Source organism: Etheostoma spectabile, unplaced genomic scaffold (genome assembly GCF_008692095.1).
Source record: "Etheostoma spectabile isolate EspeVRDwgs_2016 unplaced genomic scaffold, UIUC_Espe_1.0 scaffold00008492, whole genome shotgun sequence".
Taxonomy (NCBI): Eukaryota; Metazoa; Chordata; class Actinopteri; order Perciformes; family Percidae; genus Etheostoma; species Etheostoma spectabile.
The window spans coordinates 1-12,482 of NW_022603595.1; the positions used below are offsets into that span (position 1 = coordinate 1).

Here is a 12,482-nt window from a genome sequence, read left to right on the forward strand (position 1 = left end):
AAGCTGTCAGATGAATGTAAGGAGTAACTAAAGTAACTAGTAACTAAAGCTGTCAGATGAATGTAGAGGAGTAAAACGTAGAAAGTGGCATGAAAAGACTCAAAGTAAAGTACAAGTACCTCAACATTAGTACTTAAGTACAGTACTGGAGTAAAAGTACTTAGTTACATTGCACCGCCAGCAGTAACGGAGCCGTAAGAAGCAGGAAATGAGCCGATTTGAACTCTTGGGTTTGTGGTTTTCTTCGAGGACCCCCTGGCGGGCATCATCCCCAGAACGCTGCACCAGATCTTCGAGAAGCTTTCGGAGAACGGCACCGAGTTCTCGGTGAAGGTCTCGCTGCTGGAGATCTACAACGAGGAGCTGTTCGACCTCCTCAGCCCCTCGGACGACGTCAACGAGCGGCTGCAGCTCTTCGACGACCCGCGGAACAAGGTGAGGAACGTTGGGTACCCCACACCCCACACACACCCACACACACACACACACACACACACACACACACACACACACCCCACCCCATGCTAACGTTGATTAACCCTCATGTTGTCCTCAGGGTCAAATTGACCAGTTTTTAACATCAGGAACTTGGCTTTCTTTCAACCAAAATTGCCTAAAAATAACATGGATGCCGTACAATGTTCTTCAGGTAAAATGAATGATGACTTTCGCTGGATTTTTTTTTTTTTTTTTTTTTGGGATTTTATGGCATCTTAAAAAAGTGACCTCAGAAGAAATGACAAAAAAAATTAATTGTTTTTGTTGTATAATGTCATAACATTTTAAGTTTATTGGCTATGAATTTAAATTAAAAAAAAAAAAAAAAGTGACCAAAACCCCCGAAGAAGACATTTTTTTTTTTTTTTTATTGTTTTTGTATAATGTCATAACATTTAAGTTTATTGACTATGAATTTAAATTACAAAAAAAAAAAAAAAGGAAACTCATCGAAAAAAAAACCCAAAAGATGATGGATGATGGGAAGACAACGCAAGGGTTAAAAAAAGGAATTAAAAAGCAGCTTTTGGAAATTGATTTTATTGCTTTAATTTAAAATAATTAGGAAAATCCAACCTTTTAAGGACACCAGGCCAAGGGAACTTTATCAGGATGCAGAGTATCCTGATCCATGAAATAACTGGTCTTTAATAATAAAAACCTGCCTCTATTGGATTTTAACATAGGGGGGTGTATACTTATGCCCCTGTATTTTAACATGGGGGGTGTATACTTATGCCCCTGTATTTTAACATAGGGGGGTGTAACTTATGCCCCTGTATTTTAACATAGGGGAGTGTATACTTATGCCCCTGTATTTTAACATAGGGGGTTGTATACTTATGCCCCTGTATTTAACATAGGGGGTGTATACTTATGCCCCTGTATTTTAACATGGGGTGTATACTTATGCCCCTGTATTTTAACAGGGGGGGTGTATACTTATGCCCCTGTATTTTAACATAGGGGGGTTTTACTTTGCCCCTGTATTTAACATAGGGGGATGGTATACTTATGCCCTGTATTTTAACATAGGGGGTGTATACTTATGCCCCTGTATTTTAACATAGGGGGGTGTATACTTATGCCCCTGTATTTTAACATAGGGGGTGTATACTAATGCCCCTGTATTTTAACATAGGGGGGTGTATACTTATGCCCCTGTATTTTAACATAGGGGGGTGTATACTTATGCCCCTGTATTTTAACATAGGGGGGTGTATACTAATGCCCCTGTATTTTTAACATAGGGGGGTGTATACTTATGTGCCCCTGTATTTTAACATAGGGGGGTGTATACTTATGCCCCTGTATTTTAACATAGGGGGATGTATACTTATGCCCCTGTATTTTAACATAGGGGGTGTATACTAATGCCCCTGTATTTTAACATAGGGGGTGTATACTTATGCCCCCTGGATGAATACCTTACTTTTTCCAGATCTATTCAGATGGAGAAAACCCTGTCTGATATTCGCGTCAATACGATATTTACTTTCCTTTTGAATTTGTTTCCCCATCATAACGACAGCAATAACAACATATTTCCCAAAATGTTGAACTATTCCTTTTAACGACCAACAGATGTTGGCGTTTCCGACGGCTCGCACAGATCACTTAAGATGCAGAATAAATGGCGACGTTGCTGCGAATTGATGCATTTTGTTGACATTGTTTTCCTGTTACGTCTCTGCTCTGACGGCCGTGTTGTGTGTGTCTGTCTGTGTGTGTGTGTGTGTTTTTGTCTGTGTGTGTGGCGCAGCGCGGCGTGGTGGTGAAGGGTCTGGAGGAGGTGACCGTGCACAACAAAGATGAAGTCTACCAGATCCTGGAGAGAGGATCGGCCAAGAGGAGGACGGCCTCCACGCTGATGAACGCCTACTCCAGGTTTACACTCTATTGCACACGTCAGGACTCCTTCTGCACAACCTCATATGGGCGATGTGTACTAGGACCTTTTCAGGGACAATACCGATAATTGGTAGCTAATGAAATGCATAACCGATATTTGTAACAAATATGCATTTACAGGTTTGTTTCAATGCTTTAAGCAATTATTAGTGTGTTAGCAAGTGTTGCTGACAGCTTAGGATAAGATAGACTTTATTGATTCCACAACGGGGAAATTCACTTGTCACATCAGCTCAGTGTAGCACAACAAATCACAAAAATACACATAAAAGATGAATAGGATAGGGGAAAAACAAAGAGTAAAGAATAGAAATAGGACATCGAAGGAAAGAACAAGGCGAGAGCCGTGGCAGAACCACACTAGCTCACTTTATAATTCATTAAAGTGCTCATATTTTGCTAATTTTCAGCTTCACAATTGAATTTAGAGGTTTTACAAGAATGGGTTTCCCTTTTTGAAAAACAGAATATGACGCCGTGCCCTGACAATACCTAGGTAAGGACTACTAACCAGTCAGAAGGAGAGTATGAAGGTCCTGACAGTACCTAGGTAAGGACTACTAACCAGTCAGAAGGAGAGTATGAAGGTCCTGACAGTACCTAGGTAAGGACTACTAACCAGTCAGAAGGAGAGTATGAAGGTCCTGACAGTACCTAGGTAAGGACTACTAGCCAGTCAGAAGCAGAGTATGAGGGCCCTGACAGTACCTAGGTAAGGACTACTAACCAGTCAGAAGGAGAGTATGAAGGTCCTGACAGTACCTAGGTAAGGACTACTAGCCAGTCAGAAGCGGAGTATGAGGGCCCTGACAGTACCTAGGTAAGGACTACTAGCCAGTCAGAAGCAGAGTATGAGGGTCCTGATAGTACCTAGGTAAGGACTACTAGCCAGTCAGGAGCAGAGTATGAGGTCCCTGACAGTACCTAGGTAAGGACTACTAGCCAGTCAGGAGCAGAGTATGAGGGTCCTGACAGTACCTAGGTAAGGACTACTAGCCAGTCAGAAGCAGAGTATGAGGTCCCTGACAGTACCTAGGTAAGGACTACTAGCCAGTCAGAAGCAGAGTATGAGGGTCCTGACAGTAGTGTGTGTGATAACACAATAAAGGACAGGGAAAAGGCATAATATGAGCACTTTAATGTTATAGGTTATAATTAAAATAGAACACAGATAATCTGGAATCTGCCAAATATCAGCCCTGATAATCATCTGAGCCCATGATTGGTCGATCCCTATGTCTTCTTCTTCCTTTTACAATCCAGCCTAATGACCTCCAGATTTCCTCCCACTGTTCACCACCTCTGCTGATGTTTTTGTGGTTTCTCTGTGCAGTCGCTCCCACTCGGTGTTCTCCGTCACCATCCACATGAAGGAGATCACTCTGGACGGAGAAGAACTGGTGAAGATCGGGAAACTCAACCTGGTAATCTCTCAGGATAAATATGACCCGTTTAACGTAGTCCATGTACTCAACAAGCCTCTCTTGATTTTTGATTGAGCTTGAACCTCCTTTTGAGCTGTTTAATATCTGTACGAAATGTTTCCCCCCCCTTTTTTTTTTTTTTTTTTTTTTTTTTTTTTTACACCAAATAGTCTTTATTTGTATGTTTTGTCATAAAAAATGCTAAATTGAAATTTGTTTTTGAATTACTTTTTGAAATGTGGATTTTAAAAAGCTCTAGATGTAAAGATTATCATTTAGTAGAAACTTGCCGCACATTAGAATTTGTAAGACATAAGAACCAGTTTACCCCCCCCCACCCCCCCCCCCCCCTTGCTCCATTTTCATCCCTAATCCTGTTATATTTCTATATATTTGGAGTCCTGTGATTAAAACTCATTGCTGTTCACATCCTGAACTACAGTGTTGACTATTGAGTAATGAGGACTCACCATAAAATACTCTGTTGTCAGATGTTCAGAACCACAGATTATCACTCCTCTCACCCCCACCCCCCCCCCCCCCCCCCCCCCCCCGGTGGATCTCGCAGGTAGTGAGAACATCGGGCGTTCAGGTGCGGTGGACAAGCGAGCGCGCTCGCGAGGCGGGAAACCAAACCAATCGCTGCTGACGCTGGGCCGCGTGATCACCGCCCTGGTGGAGAAGAGGCCTCACATCCCGTACAGGTAGGGTCACGTTAGTGATGTCACATCCCGTACAGGTACAGTCTCGTTAGTGATGTCACATCCCGTACAGGTAGTCTCGTTAGTGATGTCACATCCCGGACAGTTAGGTCTCGTTAGTGATGTCCACATCCCGTACAGGTAGGGTCTCGTTAGTGATGTCACATCCCGTACAGGTAGAGTCCTCGTTAGTGATGTACATCCCGTACAGGTAGAGTCTCGTTAGTGATGTCACATCCCGTACAGGTAGGGTCTCGTTAGTGATGTCACATCCACTCCCGTACAGGTATGGTCTCGTTAGTGATGTCACATCCCGTACAGGTAGTCTCGTTAGTGATGTCACATCCCGTACAGGTAGGGTTTCGTTAGTGATGTCACATCCCGTACAGGTAGAGTCTCGTTAGTGATGTCACATCCCGTACAGGTAGGGTCTCGTTAGTGATGTCACATCCCGTACAGGTAGAGTCTCGTTAGTGATGTCACATCCCGTACAGGTAGAGTCTCGTTAGTGATGTCACATCCCGTACAGGTAGGGTCTCGTTAGTGATGTCACATCCCGGACAGGTAGGGTCTCGTTAGTGATGTCACATCCCGTACAGGTAGTCTCGTTAGTGATGTCACATCCCGTACAGGTAGTCTCGTTAGTGATGTCACATCCCGTACAGGTAGGGTCTCGTTAGTGATGTCACATCCCGTACAGGTAGGGTCTCGTTAGTGATGTCTCATCCCGTACAGGTAGAGTCTCGTTAGTGATGTCACATCCCGTACAGGTAGGGTCTCGTTAGTGATGTCACATCCCGTACAGGTAGGGTCTCGTTAGTGATGTCACATCCCGTACAGGTAGGGTCTCGTTAGTGATGTCACATCCCGTACAGGTAGGGTCTCGTTAGTGATGTCACATCCCGTACAGGTAGGGTCTCGTTAGTGATGTCACATCCCGTACAGGTAGGGTCTCGTTAGTGATGTCACATCCCGTACAGGTAGGGTCTCGTTAGTGATGTCACATCCCGTACAGGTAGGGTCTCGTTAGTGATGTCACATCCCGTACAGGTAGGGTCTCGTTAGTGATGTCACATCCCGTACAGGTAGGGTCTCGTTAGTGATGTCACATCCCGTACAGGTAGAGTCTCATTAGTGATGTCACATGGTGACGCATTGCAACGCTTTGAAACATAGACTGTATAAAACAGGTTTTAAACTCACAGAAGAGTAATAGTAGTGTTTGATGCAGTCGGTTCGTAAAATTAAATGAGAATCAAAAGTCATTAAAGGAAATCTTGGTTATTTAAAAATTAAATCATGAATCGAGGTCCCAATTTTACGTATACAGAGGTCTACTCCTCGACACAGCTGGTCCAGGTTTGACTCCGACCTGCGGCCCTTGTCTCTTAATTCCCCGTCTCTCTCCCCTTTCATTTCTTCAGCTGTCCTATCAACAAATAAAAAAAACAACAACCTAAAAGTGCCTAAAACATCATCTTTGTCCCCACAGGGAGTCTAAGTTGACCAGAATCCTGCAGGACTCCCTCGGGGGTCGAACAAAAACCTCCATCATCGCCACGGTGTCGCCTTCCTCCAGCAACCTGGAAGTACGTCCTGTGGATACGTTGTGGTTGTTGTTGTTGTGCACGTTGGTCCTCTGATTCAGTGCATGTTAATGATGATGTGAGGGTTGTGTCTGATGTTGTGAGGGTTGTGTCTGATGTTGTGAGGGTTGTGTCTGATGTTGTGAGGGTTGTGTCTGATGATGTGAGGGTTGTGTCTGTGTGTGTGAGGGTTGTGTCTGATGATGTGAGGGTTGTGTCGTGATGTGTGAGGGTTGTGTCTGATGATGTGAGGGGTTGTCTGATGTTGAGGTTCTGTCTGATGATGTGAGGGTTCTGTCTGATGATGTGAGGGTTGTGTCTGATGGTGTGAGGGTTGTGTCTGATGGTGTGAGGGTTGTGTCTGATGGTGTGAGGGTTGTGTCTGATGATGTGAGGGTTGTGTCTGATGATGTGAGGGTTGTGTCTGATGATGTGAGGGTTCTGTCTGATGATGTGAGGGTTCTGTCTGATGATGTGAGGGTTGTGTCTGATGGTGTGAGGGTTGTCTCTGATGGTGTGAGGGTTCTGTCTGTGAGGGTTCTGTCTGATGGTGTGAGGGTTCTGTCTGATGGTGTGAGGGTTCTGTCTGGTGTGAGGGTTCTGTCTGATTGGTGAGGGTTCTGTCTGATGGTTGAGGGTTCTGTCTGATGTGTGAGGGTTCTGTCTGGTGTTGTGAGGGTTCTGTCTGATGGTGTGAGGGTTCTGTCTGATGGTGTGAGGGTTCTGTCTGATGGTGTGAGGGTTCTGTCTGGTGTTGTGAGGGTTCTGTCTGATGGTGTGAGGGTTCTGTCTGATGTTGTGAGGGTTCTGTCTGATGATGTGAGGGTTCTGTCTGGTGTTGTGAGGGTTCTGTTTGGTGTTGTGAGGGTTCTGTTTGATGTTGTGAGGATTCTGTCTGTGCAGGAGACTCTTAGCACGCTGGAGTACGCCAGCAGAGCCAAGAACATCATGAACAAACCCGAGGTCAACCAGAAACTCACCAAGAGGACGCTCATCAAGGTACACGGGTCTTAACCGTGTGTGTGTGTGTGTGTGTGTGTGTGTGTGTGTCTTAACCCTTGTGTTGTCTTCCAATCGAAATTGAAAATCAACACTTTTATTGAGGCTTTTTTATCAATATTTCGATAAAAATATTTGTCTTTCTGTGTGTCTCTCTCTCTTAGTCAATTTTTTTTAAATGTTTTTACTTTAACACTGACTTATTAACTCTAGTTTTACAGTTATTTTTAGAATTTATGGTCAATAAACCTCATTTATAGGAAATTATACCTAATGTTGGAGTTAGAAAAGCAGAAATTAGGAATTATTGAGACTAAAATTAAAGGAATGGATGTTGATGATAATCACAGACTGGAATATGTCAACTTTTACTCAACACTATTTCAACAACACTTCCATTTGTTTTACAATGCTATAAAATATAATAAGACCCAAAATTAATGAAAGTAGAGATTTGTACTTGGCAAAGAGCGTTGGAATCAATCATGTTATTTTGGGGGATTAAAAAGGACATTGATATAGGACAACATGGGGACAACATGGGGACAACATGAGGACAACATGAGGACAACATGAGGGTTTAAGGGACAGGCCAAATGAACTGCTGCATGTTGGGAAAGTGTCTTTGAGTCAAACTGTGAAGTCACAACAACACAATTCAACATCTTTTTAAAGGGGAAATGCTGACTTGTGCTTTTGTCCTGGCAGGAATACACGGAGGAAATCGAGCGTCTGAAGCGTGATCTGGCCGCCACTCGGGACAAGAACGGAGTCTATCTGTCTGCAGAGAACTACGAGTAGGTCGCATCAAAGCACCAGAGATGGACCCTTTTAAGTTTTAGTTGTTTTACTGGGTCTCAACCTGTAGTTGTGTAACACCCTGGTGCATCACCAACATGATGTCAAGACTTTACTGAGGCTAACGGGTTTCTTAAATTCTCTTTTTGTAGAAATCTAAGACTTTTTGTTGGTGTAATGTCAACACCAGGGGTCTTCAATGTTGTTGTTTTTTAACCAAGAACCCTTAAACTGATAAAGAGACACAGCAGGGACCTTCTTCTACATACTGTATATCTAAAATTAAGATTTAAGCCAAGGACCCCTAAATGATATAGAGACACAGCAGGGACCTTCTTCTATATACTGTATATTTAAATTTAAGTCACATATTAAACTGGGCCTACAATAAAGCCTTTATACATACCTTTTTGTAGTGCATAGAATACTAAGCTTTTAAATTACTGTGGGCGTAATTTTATAAATCGTCTTTTAAATATTGCACGTGCTCTACATGTGTCACACTGAGGTCTCAGGATGAACTGTCTGTGGATGGCTACCGTACCTATAGTCCAGTAAGTCTGTCATCAGTGGATTTATATTTGCTAATAATATATTAGATTCATGTTAAGAAATTTAAATCTAAAAAAAACCTGCACTGACTCCGAGGACCCCTTAGGGGTCCTGTACTTCCTGTTTAAGATCTCTGGTCTATGCCGTTTCAACAGTTTTGAAATGTGTCAGTCCACCCATCTTCATCCGCTTATGTGGTATCGGGTCTCGGGGGCAGCAGCTCCAGCAGGGGACCCCAAACTTCCCTTTCCCAAGCCCCATCCACCAGCTCCAACTGGGGGGATCCCGAGGCGTTCCCAGGCCAGGTTGGAGATATTATCCCTCCACCTAGTCCTGGGTCTTACCCGAGGCCTCGTCCCAGCTGGACGTCCCTCCACCTAGTCCTGGGTCTTCCCCGAGGCCTCCTCCCAGCTGGACGTCCCTCCACCTAGTCCTGGGTCTTCCCCCGAGGCCTCCTCCCAGCTGGACGTCCCTCCACGTAGTCCTGGGTCTTCCACGAGGCCTCCTCCCAGCTGGACGTCCCTCCACGTAGTCCTGGGTCTTCCCCGAGGCCTCCTCCCAGCTGGACGTCCCTCCACCTAGTCCTGGGTCTTCCCCATAGCCTCCTCCTAGCTGGGCGTTCCTCCACCTAGTCCTGGATCTTCCCCGAGGCCTCCTCCCAGCTGGACATCCCTCCACTTAGTCCTGGGTCTTCCCCGAGACCTCCTCCCAGCTGGACGTCCCTCCACCTAGTCCTGGGTCTTCCCCGAGGCCTCCTCCCAGCTGGACGTGCCTGGACCACCTCCCTAGGGACCCCCCCAGGAGGCCTCCTTACCAGATGCTCGAACCACCTCAACTGGCTCCTTTCGACTTGAAGGAGCAGCGGCTCTACTCCGAGCTCCTCTCGGAGGACTGAGCTTCTCACCCGATCTCTAAGGGGGGCTCAAGCCCCCCCCCCCCCCCCCCTCCCCCTCCTGAGGAAACCCATTTTGGCCGCTTGGACCCTGGATCTGGTTCTTTCGGACCTAAAATGTGTCAGGACGTTTGAAATTCAGGTTACAACTAAAAAAAAAATGTTTTGTATGTGGCAGGTCACCTTTTAATAAGACAGACATTAGTCTTTTAAGAGGCTGGATGCGGCTTGTTTATTCTGTTCTGCTGTAATAGATACAAATGTCTCTCTGTGTCTCTCAGGAGTATGATGGGTCAGATCACCTCCCACGAGGAGCACACGTCAGAGTACACCGACAAGATCGCTGCCATGGAGGAGGAGATCAAGAAGGTATCTGACCCCATAACTCCAACATGGAGTCTCTATAATCCAGAGTCTGAAAAACACAGAATCCATCAGCACGTTAGTGTTCTCTAACTCTCAAGCCTGTTTGTAACCGCTGTTACAGACGAGAACTAACAGCTCTAGGGCTAAGACCGTTGCCTCGCTCATGGTCTTACTGCAGTGTGTCGCACCCCCCCCCCGATTCATTTCCTGGTTCTCCTTCCTCTGTACACAACATGAAATCAAGGAGAGGGTTAGAGACTTCTCCTGCTACAGATTTACCACTGTGGTCAGATAATCACTGTCACTTGCTCTACCACACAGACACACACACACACACACACACACACACACACTCAGTCTGGATCTGAGTCTTCAGTCTGGATCTGGGTCTCAGGCTGGATCTGGGACCATTTAAAAGCAACAGGTCAGCGGATCTAAGTGCTCTGACTGGAGTGTGCAAAATCAGATAAATATGATGGGGCCAGCCCATTAAGAGATTTAAAAACTTTAAGACCTCACCACCCCCCACCCCCCCCTCCGGTTCCTCTTTACTGGCTTCCAATTAAATTTAGGATTCAATACAAGATCATCCTCATCTACAAGGCTTTGATTGGTCTCACTCCAGACTATGTTAATGCTCCCCTTTTGAGTAGAGATACCTCTTATTATGTTGTAATATTTGTCTTTTCTTCTTTTAACCTTTTAATCTTTTGTAAAGCACTTTGTAACCAAGGTTTTAAAGGTGCCATGGAAATGACCGTGTCTTGGTTCCTGTGTGCAGGTGACGGAGCTCTTCATGGACAGTAAAACCCGGCTGGAGCAGTGCACCGTAGACCTGGACGAGAAGCAGCAGATGTGAGGGATTGGTTTTTTTTTGCGTACCCGGTTGAGCTGAGACTGCAGGGGTGTTTTTATTGTTATTGTTTATGCATGTTTGTGTGTCGATGTCAGGCTGGAGGAGACCAGCAAAGACCTGCAGCAGACCAAAGAGAAGCTGAGTCAGGAGGAGTTCGTCTGCTCGGAGCTCTCCGTCGTCCAGGAGTCTCTCTACAACACGGCAGGACAGGTACAGACCAGGTCTACGGATGCTAACTAACGTCCCCCTTTCACATGCATCACCCTGAATCTGAGTGTGTGTTCATGTTGCGATGGACTTTATTTAGATGTTGGCTAGTTTGATTTAGCTTTTTCTCTCCCCTCTTCTCTCTTTCTGTTCCCTTTTCTCAGTACTTTTCACACTATTATTATCTCTTGAAGCACAAAAACCTTTTTACAGAGACTGATTTGCATCTTGTTTGCCATCGGCGGTGTGTAAACTCAGTGTTATTAGTTCTAGGGGTCTAATACACCGATCCAGATCCATGTGTCTAGTCTATGATCAACAATCAGATATTATGGATAAAGGGTGGAACTAAAATTGTCAAATCATTTGTCAGTTACTATAAATGTAATTTCTAAATTGGCCTATTGGTCGCAGGCCCCTGAATTTATTAGAAATCGTTTCGTGAGACTTTAATACTTTCCTCTATTTCCGACCCAGGGGGATCCACATCACATTAAGAACATATACAATATAACACAAAAATACAAAATACAGAGCCTTCCACAATGTTCAGGGTCTAATACACAGACATGTTCGCCAGTGGGTCCACAGTCTGGAGGAGAATCTCACAGAACTGCGTGCAGGGTCAGCCAAAACAGAGATTATGTCATTTTCTGACTCTTACACATAAATCTATACACATAAATCAATACATCAGGTTATGTAAAACAGCAAGAAGGTACCCCAACACTGACAAACACATGGCTTGCCACTGGAGCTTCTTGGAGCTCTCAGCAGGCGCCTCATGCTGCCATATCGGCAAATATCAAATCGATATAATAGCGTGGGATTTACACCCCTAATCAGTACCATCAGTCTGGAAGTTCACAGATTCTTTTATTGCTCTTAAAAGCTGTCTTGTCTCATTTTATCTTCCCATTCTATGCTCTGTTTTAACTTGTATGTGTAATGTGTTTTGCTGCTGATCTTTTACTTCTGTTTTATCTGGAGTTCTGCTGTGCTTGTGTTGATTTTTCTCGTTTCTTTGTCATTTAAAAAAGCCTTTTTTTTTAAACAACGAGGCCACTGAACTACAGACAAAAAACAGCCTGTTGGCTCATTCTCGCATTTTTAACCCGTGTATCATGTAATCATGCTATTTATTTGCACTGTCCACTTCTTAAACAAACTGAATACAGTCATTTCCAGATTGTATGTTATTGTTTGTGAGGAGAACGTCTCAGCAGCAGCAGCCTCTGCATGTTAGTGAACTTGTGTCCTTTTGTGTTTGTGTGTGTTTGTGTGTGTTTGTGTGTGTCTTTGTGCAGCTGCTGAGCACCGTGGACGCCAGCACCAGTGACGTGATGGGTCTGCACGACAAGCTGGACCGGAAGAAAAAGGTCAGGAAATCCTTTTTTAAACCGGCACCACACAGACGCTGCCATGTGCAAACGGTGCATCTCCGTATTAGGGGTCTCGTCAAATCAACTTCAGAAATAACTTCCCTAAACAAGACATTTATTTCCCCTTTTTTATGAACTTACTTGTTTTAACTGCTTTTTCAGGTGATGAAAAGGTTTAGTTTTGGAGATGCGATGTTTTCACAGGAGTCCTCACATGTTTTGGTCTATAAATGTCAGCATTGATAGGCCCAGCCCTACATTAGACTGAACCAGACTCAATCAGAGTCCGGGATCTGGGGGGGGGCTCGGG

At 44.7% G+C, this 12,482-nt stretch overlaps 1 protein-coding gene across 1 annotated transcript in view; it reads left to right on the plus strand.

Annotated features, from left to right (window-relative positions):
* Nucleotides 1–231: 231 nt before the first annotated feature.
* kif11 (kinesin family member 11) overlaps nt 232–12,482 on the plus strand; it is a gene marked incomplete at its 5' end in the record, with an annotated part of 32,676 nt that continues 20,425 nt past the window's right edge. The window contains 11 exons of the mRNA XM_032508591.1: nt 232–435; nt 2,261–2,385; nt 3,743–3,832; nt 4,388–4,537; nt 6,027–6,123; nt 7,024–7,119; nt 7,828–7,916; nt 9,643–9,730; nt 10,509–10,582; nt 10,679–10,793; nt 12,098–12,169. Of these exons, the coding sequence (XP_032364482.1) occupies nt 232–435; nt 2,261–2,385; nt 3,743–3,832; nt 4,388–4,537; nt 6,027–6,123; nt 7,024–7,119; nt 7,828–7,916; nt 9,643–9,730; nt 10,509–10,582; nt 10,679–10,793; nt 12,098–12,169 (1,200 nt within the window). The remainder of the gene's footprint in view (nt 436–2,260; nt 2,386–3,742; nt 3,833–4,387; nt 4,538–6,026; nt 6,124–7,023; nt 7,120–7,827; nt 7,917–9,642; nt 9,731–10,508; nt 10,583–10,678; nt 10,794–12,097; nt 12,170–12,482) is intronic.